Below are 15,556 nucleotides of genomic sequence, written 5' to 3'. Positions count from 1 at the left end.
GTTTGAGTGACCGTGTATGTGTCTGTTTGTTTGCAGTGTGTGTGTGTGTGTGTGTGTGCCGTGACTCACAGGGCTATTAGCACTAGCAGTGGCAGCAGTACCGCCTGCAGTCACAATGTGGGGTTCACACACACACACACACACACACAACCACACACACACACACACACACACAACCACACACAACCACACACACGTCGTCGAACCCACCTACCATGCGTCAAATGTGAAAGAACAAAAATGCGTAAATAACACACAACTCAGGCATGTAAACCCACACACACACACACACACACACACACACACACACACACCACTTTCACTAGAGAGAGGCACACACACCTCGCTCCCATTTAATTGGATGACACCAGCTCTCCAGAGATCTCCACACCTGTCAATCTCATTTCAACCAATCATTATTCAGATCACAGCCTAAGAGACCCACCCACACACATTTATCTTGCTTCAACCCAGCCCAACCCAAAACACACACACACACACACACACACACACACCATATCTCTCTCTAACCCCCACCTAGCCGCTTCCACGGCGACAGCCTGCCAGCCAGGCACCACCGCCACGGTAACCGTGCCGCCGACGGAGCATAAATTAGCGTCATGGTGATATGCAAAGCGAGGGAGCCGACGACAATTAAAGCTTGACTAACGAGCTTTTGAAGAGCCAGGCTGAAGTCTCTCTAAACAGCTGCTAACAGGATTAGCTTACACACACACACCGTACACACACCGTAAACACACACACACATCGTACACACACGGAGAAAAAGGGGTCTAACCCAGCCACCTGTGAGCCAACACACACACCAGCGTCTACCCAGGGATATACACAGTGGCGCTGTGGGGGATAAACAGTGGTATTATTACCCCTCCTGCAACACACACACACACACACACACACACACACACACACACACACACACACACACACACACACACACACACACACACACACACACACACACACACACACACACACACACACACACACAGAGAGAGATAGGGTTCTAACCCAGCCACCTGTGAGATGACAGTGCTAATATTACCCCTCCTGCAACACACACACACACCATCAAAGACAAGCATACACACGGCTTTACCCAGGGGGCCGTGGGAGGAGATAAACACTGCCAACATCAACCCCTCCCCGACACACAAACATGTTTCTTTTCCATGTGAGTCAGTCCGATAAGCCCGGTGCTGTTTGATAGACCGTCTGGACCCGTAGAACTCTTTAAAGACCGGTTTCATTTCAAGGGTCGAGTGGGACAACATATGTAAAAACACACAGCAATATGAATAACGGGTAGGTGGTCTACACACCTTTCTGTTTCCCTCCCAATCCTCCCTTTCCTGCCTCGTTCTCCTCGGTCTTTCACATCCTCTCCTTCTCTCTCACAAAATCTCTCTCCATTTCGTTCCCTTCTCTTTCAGTCTACATCCACTCTATCTCCTATTATCCTGCTTTCCTTCATATAAACCTCTCCCTCAGTCTCTATCTCCTATTATCCTGCTTTCCTTCATATAAACCTCTCCCTCAGTCTCTATCTCCTATTATCCTGCTTTCCTTCATATAAACCTCTCCCTCAGTCTCTATCTCCTATTATCCTGCTTTCCTTCATATAAACCTCTCCCTCAGTCCCTCTCTCCTCTCCCTCAGTCCCTCAGTCCCTCTCTCCTCTCCCTCAGTCTCTATCTCCTATTATCCTGCTTTCCTTCATATAAACCTCTCCCTCAGTCTCTATCTCCTATTATCCTGCTTTCCTTCATATAAACCTCTCCCTCAGTCTCTATCTCCTATTATCCTGCTTTCCTTCATATAAACCTCTCCCTCAGTCTCTATCTCCTATTATCCTGCTTTCCTTCATATAAACCTCTCCCTCAGTCTCTATCTCCTATTATCCTGCTTTCCTTCATATAAACCTCTCCCTCAGTCTCTATCTCCTATTATCCTGCTTTCCTTCATATAAACCTCTCCCTCAGTCCCTCTCTCCTCTCCCTCAGTCCCTCAGTCCCTCTCTCCTCTCCCTCAGTCTCTATCTCCTATTATCCTGCTTTCCTTCATATAAACCTCTCCCTCAGTCTCTATCTCCTATTATCCTGCTTTCCTTCATATAAACCTCTCCCTCAGTCTCTATCTCCTATTATCCTGCTTTCCTTCATATAAACCTCTCCCTCAGTCTCTATCTCCTATTATCCTGCTTTCCTTCATATAAACCTCTCCCTCAGTCTCTATCTCCTATTATCCTGCTTTCCTTCATATAAACCTCTCCCTCAGTCTCTATCTCCTATTATCCTGCTTTCCTTCATATAAACCTCTCCCTCAGTCTCTATCTCCTATTATCCTGCTTTCCTTCATATAAACCTCTCCCTCAGTCTCTATCTCCTATTATCCTGCTTTCCTTCATATAAACCTCTCCCTCAGTCTCTATCTCCTATTATCCTGCTTTCCTTCATATAAACCTCTCCCTCAGTCTCTATCTCCTATTATCCTGCTTTCCTTCATATAAACCTCTCCCTCAGTCTCTATCTCCTATTATCCTGCTTTCCTTCATATAAACCTCTCCCTCAGTCTCTATCTCCTATTATCCTGCTTTCCTTCATATAAACCTCTCCCTCAGTCTCTATCTCCTATTATCCTGCTTTCCTTCATATAAACCTCTCCCTCAGTCTCTATCTCCTATTATCCTGCTTTCCTTCATATAAACCTCTCCCTCAGTCTCTATCTCCTATTATCCTGCTTTCCTTCATATAAACCTCTCCCTCAGTCTCTATCTCCTATTATCCTGCTTTCCTTCATATAAACCTCTCCCTCAGTCTCTTTCTCCTATTATCCTGCTTTCCTTCATATAACCTCTCCCTCAGTCTCTATCTCCTATTATCCTGCTTTCCTTCATATAAACCTCTCCCTCAGTCTCTATCTCCTATTATCCTGCTTTCCTTCATATAAACCTCTCCCTCAGTCTCTATCTCCTATTATCCTGCTTTCCTTCATATAAACCTCTCCCTCAGTCTCTATCTCCTATTATCCTGCTTTCCTTCATATAAACCTCTCCCTCAGTCTCTATCTCCTATTATCCTGCTTTCCTTCATATAAACCTCTCCCTCAGTCTCTATCTCCTATTATCCTGCTTTCCTTCATATAAACCTCTCCCTCAGTCTCTTTCTCCTATTATCCTGCTTTCCTTCATATAAACCTCTCCCTCAGTCTCTATCTCCTATTATCCTGCTTTCCTTCATATAAACCTCTCCCTCAGTCTCTATCTCCTATTATCCTGCTTTCCTTCATATAAACCTCTCCCTCAGTCTCTATCTCCTATTATCCTGCTTTCCTTCATATAAACCTCTCCCTCAGTCTCTATCTCCTATTATCCTGCTTTCCTTCATATAAACCTCTCCCTCAGTCTCTATCTCCTATTATCCTGCTTTCCTTCATATAAACCTCTCCCTCAGTCTCTATCTCCTATTATCCTGCTTTCCTTCATATAAACCTCTCCCTCAGTCTCTATCTCCTATTATCCTGCTTTCCTTCATATAAACCTCTCCCTCAGTCTCTATCTCCTATTATCCTGCTTTCCTTCATATAAACCTCTCCCTCAGTCTCTATCTCCTATTATCCTGCTTTCCTTCATATAAACCTCTCCCTCAGTCTCTATCTCCTATTATCCTGCTTTCCTTCATATAAACCTCTCCCTCAGTCTCTATCTCCTATTATCCTGCTTTCCTTCATATAAACCTCTCCCTCAGTCTCTATCTCCTATTATCCTGCTTTCCTTCATATAAACCTCTCCCTCAGTCTCTTTCTCCTATTATCCTGCTTTCCTTCATATAAACCTCTCCCTCAGTCTCTTTCTCCTATTATCCTGCTTTCCTTCATATAAACCTCTCCCTCAGTCTCTTTCTCCTATTATCCTGCTTTCCTTCATTTAAACCTCTCCCTCAGTCCCTCTCTCCTCTCCCTCAGTCTCTATCTCCTATTATCCTGCTTTCCTTCATATAAACCTCTCCCTCAGTCTCTATCTCCTATTATCCTGCTTTCCTTCATATAAACCTCTCCCTCAGTCCCTCTCTCCTCTCCCTCAGTCTCTATCTCCTATTATCCTGCTTTCCTTCATATAAACCTCTCCCTCAGTCTCTATCTCCTATTATCCTGCTTTCCTTCATATAAACCTCTCCTCAGTCCCTCTCATCTCCCTCAGTCTCTATCTCCTATTATCCTGCTTTCCTTCATATAAACCTCTCCCTCAGTCTCTATCTCCTATTATCCTGCTTTCCTTCATATAAACCTCTCCCTCAGTCCCTCTCTCATCTCCCTCAGTCTCTATCTCCTATTATCCTGCTTTCCTTCATATAAACCTCTCCCTCAGTCTCTATCTCCTATTATTCTGCTTTCCTTCATATAAACCTCTCCCTCAGTCTCTATCTCCTATTATCCTGCTTTCCTTCATATAAACCTCTCCCTCAGTCTCTATCTCCTATTATCCTGCTTTCCTTCATATAAACCTCTCCCTCAGTCTCTATCTCCTATTATCCTGCTTTCCTTCATATAAACCTCTCCCTCAGTCTCTATCTCCTATTATCCTGCTTTCCTTCATATAAACCTCTCCCTCAGTCTCTATCTCCTATTATCCTGCTTTCCTTCATATAAACCTCTCCCTCAGTCTCTATCTCCTATTATCCTGCTTTCCTTCATATAAACCTCTCCCTCAGTCTCTATCTCCTATTATCCTGCTTTCCTTCATATAAACCTCTCCCTCAGTCTCTATCTCCTATTATCCTGCTTTCCTTCATATAAACCTCTCCCTCAGTCTCTATCTCCTATTATCCTGCTTTCCTTCATATAAACCTCTCCCTCAGTCTCTATCTCCTATTATCCTGCTTTCCTTCATATAAACCTCTCCCTCAGTCTCTATCTCCTATTATCCTGCTTTCCTTCATATAAACCTCTCTCTCAGTCTCTATCTCCTATTATCCTGCTTTCCTTCATATAAACCTCTCCCTCAGTCTCTATCTCCTATTATCCTGCTTTCCTTCATATAAACCTCTCCCTCAGTCTCTATCTCCTATTATCCTGCTTTCCTTCATATAAATCTCTCCCTCAGTCTCTATCTCCTATTATCCTGCTTTCCTTCATATAAACCTCTCCCTCAGTCTCTATCTCCTATTATCCTGCTTTCCTTCATATAAACCTCTCCCTCAGTCTCTATCTCCTATTATCCTGCTTTCCTTCATATAAACCTCTCCCTCAGTCTCTATCTCCTATTATCCTGCTTTCCTTCATATAAACCTCTCCCTCAGTCTCTATCTCATATTATCCTGCTTTCCTTCATATAAACCTCTCCCTCAGTCTCTATCTCCTATTATCCTGCTTTCCTTCATATAAACCTCTCCCTCAGTCTCTATCTCCTATTATCCTGCTTTCCTTCATATAAACCTCTCCCTCAGTCTCTATCTCCTATTATCCTGCTTTCCTTCATATAAACCTCTCCCTCAGTCTCTATCTCCTATTATCCTGCTTTCCTTCATATAAACCTCTCCCTCAGTCTCTATCTCCTATTATCCTGCTTTCCTTCATATAAACCTCTCCCTCAGTCTCTATCTCCTATTATCCTGCTTTCCTTCATATAAACCTCTCCCTCAGTCTCTATCTCCTATTATCCTGCTTTCCTTCATATAAACCTCTCCCTCAGTCTCTATCTCCTATTATCCTGCTTTCCTTCATATAAACCTCTCCCTCAGTCTCTATCTCCTATTATCCTGCTTTCCTTCATATAAACCTCTCCCTCAGTCCCTCTCTCCTCTCCCTCAGTCTCTATCTCCTATTATCCTGCTTTCCTTAATATAAACCTCTCCCTCAGTCCCTCAGTCCCTCTCCTCTCCCTCAGTCCCTCTCTCCTCTCCCTCAGTCTCTATCTCCTATTATCCTGTTTCCTTCATATAAACCTCTCCCTCAGTCTCTATCTCCTATTATCCTGCTTTCCTTCATATAAACCTCTCCCTCAGTCCCTCTCTCCTCTCCCTCAGTCTCTATCTCCTATTATCCTGCTTTCCTTCATATAAACCTCTCCCTCAGTCTCTATCTCCTATTATCCTGCTTTCCTTCATATAAACCTCTCCCTCAGTCCCTCTCTCCTCTCCCTCAGTCTCTATCTCCTATTATCCTGCTTTCCTTAATATAAACCTCTCCCTCAGTCTCTTTCTTGCTCTTTGCTTCTTCAGTCTACATCCACTCTATCTCCTATTATCCTGCTTTCCTTCATATAAACCTCTCCCTCAGTCCCTCTCTCCTCTCCCTCAGTCTCTATCTCCTATTATCCTGCTTTCCTTCATATAAACCTCTCCCTCAGTCCCTCTCTCCTCTCCCTCAGTCTCTATCTCCTATTATCCTGCTTTCCTTCATATAAACCTCTCCCTCAGTCCCTCTCTCCTCTCCCTCAGTCTCTATCTCCTATTATCCTGCTTTCCTTAATATAAACCTCTCCCTCAGTCCCTCTCTCCTCTCCCTCAGTCTCTATCTCCTATTATCCTGCTTTCCTTAATATAAACCTCTCCCTCAGTCTCTTTCTTGCTCTTTGCTTCTTCAGTCTACATCCACTCTATCTCCTATTATCCTGCTTTCCTTCATATAAACCTCTCCCTCAGTCCCCTCTCTCCTCTCCCTCAGTCTCTATCTCCTATTATCCTGCTTTCCTTAATATAAACCTCTCCCTCAGTCTCTTTCTCTTTCAGTCTCTCTCTCCTCTCTCCTCTCCCTCAGTCCCTCTCCTCTCCCTCAGTCCCTCTCTCCTCTACCTCAGTCTCTTTCCTCTTTCAGTCTCTCTCTCCTCTCCCTCAGTCCCTCTCTCCTCTACCTCAGTCCCTCTCTCCTCTCCCTCAGTCCCTCAGTCCCTCTCTCCTCTCCCTCAGTCTCTTTCTCTTTCAGTCTCTCTCCTCTCCCTCAGTCTCTTTCTCCCTCAGTCTCTGTCTCTTTCAGTCCCTCTCTCCTCTCCCTCAGTCTCTTCTGTTTCAGTCCCTCCCTCCTCTCCCTCAGTCTCTTTCGTTTTCAGTCCCTCTCTCCTCTCCCTCAGTCTCTTTCTGTTTCAGTCCCTCTCTCCTCTCTCCTCTCTCTCAGTCTCTTTCTGTTTCAGTCCCTCTCTCCTCTCTCCTCTCCCTCAGTCTCTTTCTGTTTCAGTCCCTCTCTCCTCTCCCTCAGTCCTCTTTCGTTTTCAGTCCCTCTCTCCTCTCCCTCAGTCTCTTTCTGTTTCAGTCCCTCTCTCCTCTCTCTCAGTCTCTTTCTGTTTCAGTCCCTCTCTCCTCTCCCTCAGTCTCTTTCTGTTTCAGTCCCTCTCTCCTCTCCCTCAGTCTCTTTCTGTTTCAGTCCCTTTCTCCTCTCTCCTCTCCCTCAGTCTCTTTCTGTTTCAGTCCCTCTCTCCTCTCCCTCAGTCTCTTTCGTTTTCCGTCCCTCTCTCCTCTCCCTCTCCCTCAGTCTCTTTCTGTTTCAGTCCCTCTCTCCTCTCCCTCAGTCTCTTGCTGTTTCAGTCCCTCTCTCCTCTCCCTCAGTCTCTTTCTGTTTCAGTCCCTCTCTCCTCTCCCTCAGTCTCTTTCTGTTTCAGTACCTCTCTCCTCTCTCCTCTCCCTCAGTCTCTTTCTGTTTCAGTCCCTCTCTCCTCCTCCTCTCTCTCAGTTTCTCTCCTGCAAAGGCCCCAATCTTAATAAATCAGCTTCTTTATTGGTGCTGAGTGCTGCTGGCATAGGGGGAAGAGGAGGAGTGGGTGACTGTAGGCATATCATGAACAAGAGAGGAGAGAGAGAGAGAGAAAGAGACAGAGAGAGAGAGAGAGAGAGAGAGAGAGAGAGAGAGAGGGAGAGAGAGAGAGAGAGAGGGACGGAGAGAGAGAGAGAGAGAGAGAGAGGGACGGAGAGAGAGAGAGAGAGAGAGAGAGAGAGAGAGAGGGGGAGAGAGAGAGAGAGAGAGACAGAGAGAGGGAGAGAGAGAGAGAGAGAGAGTGTGTATGTTTAAAGGGAAAGAGAGAGAGAGAGTGTGTCTGTTTAAAGGGGGAGAGAGAGGGGGAGTGTCTGTTTAAAGGGGGAGAGAGAGAGTGTGTCTGTTTAAAGGGGGCGAGAGAGGGGGAGTGTCTGTTTAAAGGGAGAGAGAGGGAGAGAGAGAGAAGGAAGCAGAGGGTGTACACACACCTCCATCTCTAATGACAGTAATTCACTGGTCATGAGCTAATGGGTTTATCCCCTCCTCTTAAAGGGCCAGCGCCACGTTAAACTGCCGCTCGCCTCTTCTCCTCTTGATAACACACTGAAGCACACACTCCTTCTAAAGCACACACTCCTTCTGAAGCACACACTCCTTCTGAAGCACACACAAACACACCGTTTAGCTAACACAAACACAAAGACTTCCACTCAGACACAGTCACTTTGCATTCAACATAGTATTAGCATTAGCATTTAGCAAGCTAACCAACCCTTAACCGCTAGCTACTAACTACATGGCAGCTCAACAGCAGAGCTCGATACCTGAGGTTGGTTTTAGCGCCTTATCATTATCAAGCTGTGATGGATTGACACCCTATTGAGTAGCCAGCTGCTACGCTAACCACCAGGCTAGGTTAGCCAAACAAATAGCCCCAGCTAGCCGCTATCCTAGTAGTGGGAGAGGCACTCCCATCTGAGCTCAACTGTGACGGATGGGGATATGAAGTACGGATTCGTTAAGCCTAGCGTCGGCGCCCTAAATGACCAACCAATAGACTATCAGGGAGGGAGGAGAGGAAGAGGAGGGAGGAGAGAGGGAGAAGAAGACGCTGCTGTGGTGCGAAGACATCAATACCTTTCACCATTTTCCTATTGCCAGTGCTACTGTAGCCTGTTACTGGGGCAACCGCCCGTCCGGCGCCATTTTATCTTGCGCCTCCAACGCTGCTCCTTCTAGGAGTTTAAAAAATCATCAAGGTTCTAGAATCAGAATGTTTCCATGACGAACTGTCAGTTAGAGAGAGAGACAGATCGTCTCACCTTGGGCTCATTTTTAAAACTGGATTCCTGACTGAAAAATGTAAACTACTGTTTGGATCTACACACAGCTACAGTAGACAGAGGAGAGAGAGACAGACAGGAGAGATGTGTTTTCACCAGCTAGCTCTCCTCTCTCAACTACTGTTTGGATCTACACACAGCTACAGTAGTTACAGTAGACAGAGGAGAGAGACAGACAGGAGAGATGTGTTTTCACCAGCTAGCTCTCCTCTCTCAACTACTGTTTGGATCTACACACAGCTACAGTAGTTACAGTAGACAGAGGAGAGAGACAGACAGGAGAGATGTGTTTTCACCAGCTAGCTCTCCTCTCTCAACTACTGTTTGGATCTACACACAGCTACAGTAGTTACAGTAGACAGAGGAGAGAGACAGACAGAGAGATGTGTTTTCACCAGCTAGCTCTCCTCTCTCAACTACTGTTTGGATCTACACACAGTTACAGTAGTTACAGTAGACAGAGGAGAGAGACAGACAGAGATGTGTTTTCACCAGCTAGCTCTCCTCTCTCAACTACTGTTTGGATCTACACACAGTTACAGTAGTTACAGTAGACAGAGGAGAGAGACAGACAGGAGAGATGTGTTTTCACCAGCTAGCTCTCCTCTCTCAACTACTGTTTGGATCTACACACAGCTACAGTAGTTACAGTAGACAGAGGAGAGAGACAGACAGAGAGAGATGTGTTTTCACCAGCTAGCTCTCCTCTCTCAACTACTGTTTGGATCTACACGCAGTTACAGTAGTTACAGTAGACAGAGGAGAGAGACAGACAGGAGAGATGTGTTTTCACCAGCTAGCTCTCCTCTCTCAACTACTGTTTGGATCTACACACAGCTACAGTAGTTACAGTAGACAGAGGAGAGAGACAGACAGAGAGATGTGTTTTCACCAGCTAGCTCTCCTCTCTCAACTACTGTTTGGATCTACACACAGCTACAGTAGTTACAGTAGACAGAGGAGAGAGACAGACAGAGAGAGATGTGTTTTCACCAGCTAGCTCTCCTCTCTCAAGGCCAAACAATAACCAGAACTGTTGAGGCCTTGTGTTGAGAGCATCGCTGTCTGAGATGCTTGTCTCAGCGTTGCAAATGGGACTTCCATTTCTCAATCCACCCTGTACAATGAACCATTACAGGACAATAAACAGAACCAAAATGGACACCAGTTTCACCAATTCCACATTGTACGAAGCTCAACCAGAAGACAAGATGGCTCCCGTTCTGCACAGTAATCACCACTATTCACACTGTAAAAAGTGTACCCAGAAAAACAACCAGAGCCATAATGGTGCTCCAATCCCACACAGTAAAAAGCTCTACACAAAGTGACTACCTGTAAACCAGAATCACCAATCACACACAGTAAAAAGCGCCACACAAACTAAACCAGAGCCAAAATGGGGTTTCTGCTCCAGTTTCACCAATTCCACATTACAAAGCCTGCAACAGATCCAAAATGGCATCCGTCCTACCTGTCCGTGGGGCTGCATGGCGCTGTAGGGCATGCTCTGGTTCAGCACCTTCTGCTTCATCAGCAACATCCTCTTCTGCTCCTCGCTGAGGTGAGCCGTCTGGCCCGGGATTGGTCCCTGGGTCTGGCCCGGCCCCGCCCCCTGCACCCCTCCCTGCTGCATGTATGGGGGCATCATGGGGTTCTTGACCTGTGATCCCATGGGCGGGGTCATCCTCTGCCCCATGTGATCGACCCCCATCGTGCTGAAGTGACTCAGCGGCTTTGTGTTGCTGTAGGACAACATGGCTGCCGTTTGCTGTTGTTGTAGTTGTTGTTGTTGTTGTTTAGAGAGGGTGTTCTGTTGGGTGCCCATGTTGTTTGTCTGTTGTTGTTGTTGACTTATCATGCCCATGTGGTTGTGGGGGTTCTGAGGGAGGTAGTTGTTCATGGGAGCTTTGGGGCCGTTGCTCGAGGTCATCCCAGCCACCAGGGGGGCCCTGTTGGCCAGGGTTGAAGGCTTGAGGTGGGTACATCATCGGGCTGTTGGGCTTGTCCTGCTGGTTGAAGGCTTGAGGTGGGTACATCATCGGGCTGTTGGGCTTGTCCTGCTGGTTGAAAGGAGCAGAGGCGTAGGGGCTGGTTGGAGCTCCGGCTGGGGACCAGTTAGCCTGCTGCTGTTGCTGCTGTTGTTTCTGCTGCTGCATTAGCTTAGCGCGCTGCTGTGCCGCCATCGCTTTCAGTTGCTCAGCAGGCGACAGTTCAGAGGTCACCGGCCCAGGCCCTTGAATTCCAGTGGGGACTCCAGGGCCATTGGATCCTGTACCCGCCTGGCCCACACCTTGGCCTGGGTTCATCATAAATCCATTCCCTGGTCTGGGGCCGGCCTGCGTCTGGGCCTGGGTGGGCGTCTGCGGCGACCGGGCCACACAGTTGGGGAGAGGGGAGCCTGAGGCCATGGCGACCTGTGGGGACTGCTGCAAAGGCTGCTGGGGCGGTGTTCCGTTGGCGGCGGTGGCAAACTGAGGGCCCGAAGACGACGGCCGGACCTGAGGAGAGGCCATTTCATTTGGTTATTTAGAAATCATTACATTACAGAAAACAGCTACATTTCATATACCAGAGTAACATGGACAACATACTGTAATCACAGGCAGTAGAGGCACAATCACATTTCAATCACATCATAATCACATCACATCACATCACATTCAAACACATCATAATCACATCACATCACATTCAAAATAAATAAATAATAATAATAATAATAATAATAATAATAATAATAAATATATATACACTGCTCAAAACAATAAAGGGAACACTTAACCTCTTGGTACTAGGGGGCAGTATTTTCATTTTGGAGAAAACGTACCCGTTTTAAACAGGATATTTTGTCAGGACAAGATGCTAGACTATGCGTATAATTGACAGCTTTGGATAGAAAAATCCAATCCGGAAGTACCCCATGTTTTGAAAGCACTGCATTCCAATGCGTCCCTATTGAGCAGTGAATGGGCTATCAACCAAGATTACTTATTCTCCGTATTCCCCAAGGTGTCTACAGCATTGTTATGTAGTTTTACGCATTTCTGTTGAAGAATAGCCGTAGGCTATTCATTGCGTAAGTGGTCACATGGTGGCTCCGAGAGAGATTCTCGAGTAAAATACAGAGGTGGCCATTACTCCAATCGGTCCTAGTAGAAAAGAATTGTCCCGACGGATATATTATCGAATAGATAATTAGATATTAGAAAAACACCTTGAGGATGGATTCTAAACAACGTTTGCCATGTTTCTGTCGATATTATGGAGCTAATTTGGAATATTTTTCGGCGTTGTGGTGACCGCAATTTCCCCGCGGGCGATTTCTCAGCCAAACGTGAAAAAGAAACGGAGCTATTTCGCCTACAAAAATAATATTTTGGGAAAAAATGAACTTTGGCTGTCTACCTGGGAGTCTCGTAGAGTAAAACATCCGAAGTTCATCAAAGGTAAACTATTTAATTTGATTGCTTTTCTGATTTCCGTGACAAGCTGCTAGCAAGGCATAATGCTATGCTAGGCTATGATAAACTTACACAAATGATTGTGTCACGTTGGCTGTAAAGCATATTTTGAAAATCTGAGATGACAGGGTGATTAACAAAAAGGCTAAGCTGTGTTCCAATATATTTCACTTGTGATTTTCATGAACAGGAATATTTTCTAGGAAGATTTATGTCCGTTGCTAATTAGTGTCAGATAATGACAACGATCCCTTTCACGGGATGGGGTGTCACTACAGGTTAATGAAGCTGAGAGAGAGAGGGAGAGAGAGAGAAAATGTGAGAGAGAGAGAGAGAGAGAGAGAGAGCGAGAGAGAGAGAAAGGTGAGAGAGAAAGAGGAGAGAGAGGAGAGAGGAGAAAGAGAGAGAAAAGGTGAGAAAGAGAGAGAAAGGAGGAGAGAAAAAAGGTGTGAGAGAGGAGAGAGAGAGCGAGAGGGAGAGCGAGAGCGGGCGAGAGAGAGAGAGAGAGAGAGAAAGAGAAAAGGTGAGAGAGGAGAGAGAGAGGAGAAAGAGAGAGAGAGGAGAAAGAGAGAAGGGTGAGAGAGAAAGAGGGAGAGAGAGAAAGAGAGAGAAAAGGTGAGAGAGAGAGAGAGAGAGGAGAATGAGAGAAAAAAGGTGTGAGAGAGAGGAGAGAGAGCGAGAGAGGGCGAGAGAGAGAGGAGAGAGGAGAAACAGAGAGAGAAAAGGTGAGAGAGAGGAGAAAGAGGAGAAACAGAGAGAAAAGGTGAGAGAGAGGAGAAAGAGGAGAAACAGAGAGAAAAGGTGAGAGAGAGAAGAGGAGAAACAGAGAAAGAGAGAAAAGGTGAGAGGAGAAAGAGGAGAAACAGAGAGAGAGAAAAGGTGAGAGAGAGGAGAAAGAGGAGAAACAGAGAGAGAAAAGGTGAGAGAGGAGAAAGAGGAGAAACAGAGAGAGAAAAGGTGAGAGAGAGGAGAAAGAGGAGAAACAGAGAGAAAAGGTAGAGAGAAGGAGAAAGAGGAGAATGAGAGAGAGAAAAGGTGAGAGAGAGAGAGAGAGGAAAATGAGAGAAAAAAGGTGTGAGAGAGGAGAGAGAGAGCGAGAGAGGGCGAGAGACGGAGGAGAGAGAGGAGAAACAGAGAGAAAAGGTGAGAGAGAGGAGAAAGAGGAGAAACAGAGAGAGAAAAGGTGAGAGAGAGGAGACAGAGGAGAAACAGAGAGAAAAGGTGAGAGAGGAGACAGAGGAGAAACAGAGATAGAAAAGGTGAGAGAGGAGAAACAGAGAGAAAAGGTGAGAGAGAGAGAGAAAGAGGAGAAACAGAGAGAAAAGGTGAGAGAGAGAGGAGAAAGATGAGAAACAGAGAGAGAAAAGGTGGAGAGAGAGAGAAGAGGAGAAACAGAGAGAAAAGGTGAGAGAGAGGAGACAGAGGAGAAACAGAGAGAAAAGGTGAGAGAGAGAGGAGACAGAGGAGAAACAGAGAGAAAAGGTGAGAGAGGAGAAAGAGAGGAAGCAGAGAGAAAAGGTAAGAGAGAGGAGAAAGAGGAGAATGAGAGAGAGAAAAGGTGAGAGAGAGAGAGGGAGGATGAAAAAAGGTGTGAGAGAGGAGAGAGAGAGCGAGAGAGGGCGAGAGAGGGAGGAGGGAGAGAGGAGAAACAGAGAGAAAAGGTGAGAGAGAGGAGAAAGAGGAGAAACAGAGAGAAAAGGTGAGAGAGAGGAGACAGAGGAGAAACAGAGAGAAAGGTGAGAGAGGAGACAGAGGAGAAACAGAGATAGAAAAGGTGAGAGAGGAGAAACAGAGAGAAAAGGTGAGAGAGAGGAGAAAGAGGAGAAACAGAGAGAGAAAAGGTGAGAGAGAGGAGAAAGAGGAGAAACAGAGAGAGAAAAGGTGAGAGAGAGAGGAGAAAGAGGAGAAACAGAGAGAGAAAAGGTGAGAGAGAGGAGACAGAGGAGAAACAGAGAGAAAAGGTGAGAGAGAGACAGAGGAGAAACAGAGGATAGAAAAGGTGAGAGAGAGGAGAAACAGAGAGAGAAAAGGTGAGAGAGAGAGAAGGAGAAACAGAGAGAGAAAAGGTGAGAGAGAGAAGAGGAGAAACAGAGAGAAAAGGTGAGAGTGAGTAACGCTATAAAGAACAATAGGGTGTGAACCCCTAATCAACCAAGCCAAACGGTACCTGTGGGGAACCCATGGGGACTTGTGCCGCCCCCTGCGCTTGGTTCGTCTGTTGATGAGCCACTGTGGCCATGGGAGGCGGGTCCTGCGGTACCGGGGTCTGATTGGCCGGCCTGGGATCTCGCTCTTCCTTCTTCTCCTCAAAGTCTTGATTGAAGAGGTCCTGCATGTCGTTTTCCGGCACCGTATTGGCCAGCTCATCAATCAGCTCCTGCCACTCCTGGTCATTCAGGTTGATGTCCGAAAACAGCTTGTTCTGATTGGACAAGGACGTGTCCGACGACTCGATCCCTCCCCCGTCGTCGAGCGGCTCCTGTTTCAGGTCTTTGAGGAGTCCGAAGCCGTCCTCCAGGTCTAAGGAACCGTTGAGCTTGACGTTGGGGAGATCGCCGTTGAGCTTGACGTCAGCCGGGCGACCTGAGCCCAAGCCGCTGCCAGGGTGGTTGCCATGGCTACCATTGCTGCCGGGACCGGAGTTACAGTTGTTGACATTCACGTTGTTGTTGTTGTTGACGCTGGGGTTGTCAGATTCCGGTGACTCCCAGTAAGGGCTTGATGTCCATCTGGTGGAGCGGGGAAATGGGGGGGCGTTGTTGGGGAGGCCAGGGAGAAAAGTTAAGATCCGCCCAATCCTGGTCCGTCTTTTCGTAACCTCTTGGTGGTCGGGGAATAGCTCCCGTCGCAGATCCCGTTCTGGTCACCATTGAGGGGCGAGCGTGCGCTGTCCAGTTTCCTCTTCACCGTCTCCTGGAGCTGTGGGACAGGGAAACAGGAAGTGTCAGAGGCCATTTTGGATCTGATGATCAGAAGATATGTTAGCGTGTGAAAACGTCCTGGGACAACACCTGTACCTGCACATTTCCCAAGTCAGAGCCTATT

General features: G+C 46.6%; 1 protein-coding gene and 1 long non-coding RNA gene across 3 annotated transcripts in view; both read right to left on the bottom strand.

The window, feature by feature from the left end:
* Positions 1-15,556, bottom strand: part of LOC118946760 (mastermind-like protein 3) — a 231,003-nt gene that overhangs the window by 127,750 nt on the left and 87,697 nt on the right. Inside the window, 5 exon segments of the mRNA XM_090210029.1 lie at positions 10,522-10,999; positions 11,061-11,548; positions 14,679-15,173; positions 15,208-15,307; positions 15,309-15,430. Coding sequence (XP_090066155.1) covers positions 10,522-10,999; positions 11,061-11,548; positions 14,679-15,173; positions 15,208-15,307; positions 15,309-15,430 — 1,683 coding nt within the window.
* LOC149974973 (uncharacterized) lies at positions 5,955-7,482 on the bottom strand. Of its 2 annotated transcripts, none has more exons than XR_016488760.1 (3): positions 6,723-7,482; positions 6,202-6,447; positions 5,955-6,152 (listed from the first exon to the last, which is right to left on the bottom strand). It is a non-coding gene; the product is annotated as an uncharacterized LOC149974973 (long non-coding RNA). The 2 variants fall into 2 exon arrangements; XR_016488759.1 differs by lacking the exon at positions 6,723-7,482 and adding an exon at positions 6,567-6,660.

This window comes from Oncorhynchus mykiss, chromosome 19 (assembly GCF_057628025.1).
Source record: "Oncorhynchus mykiss isolate SJ-2025 chromosome 19, ASM5762802v1, whole genome shotgun sequence".
Lineage (NCBI taxonomy): Eukaryota > Metazoa > Chordata > Actinopteri > Salmoniformes > Salmonidae > Oncorhynchus > Oncorhynchus mykiss.
The sequence above is the reverse complement of the archived record's forward strand: the minus strand, read 5'-3'. Positions and strand labels throughout refer to the sequence as shown.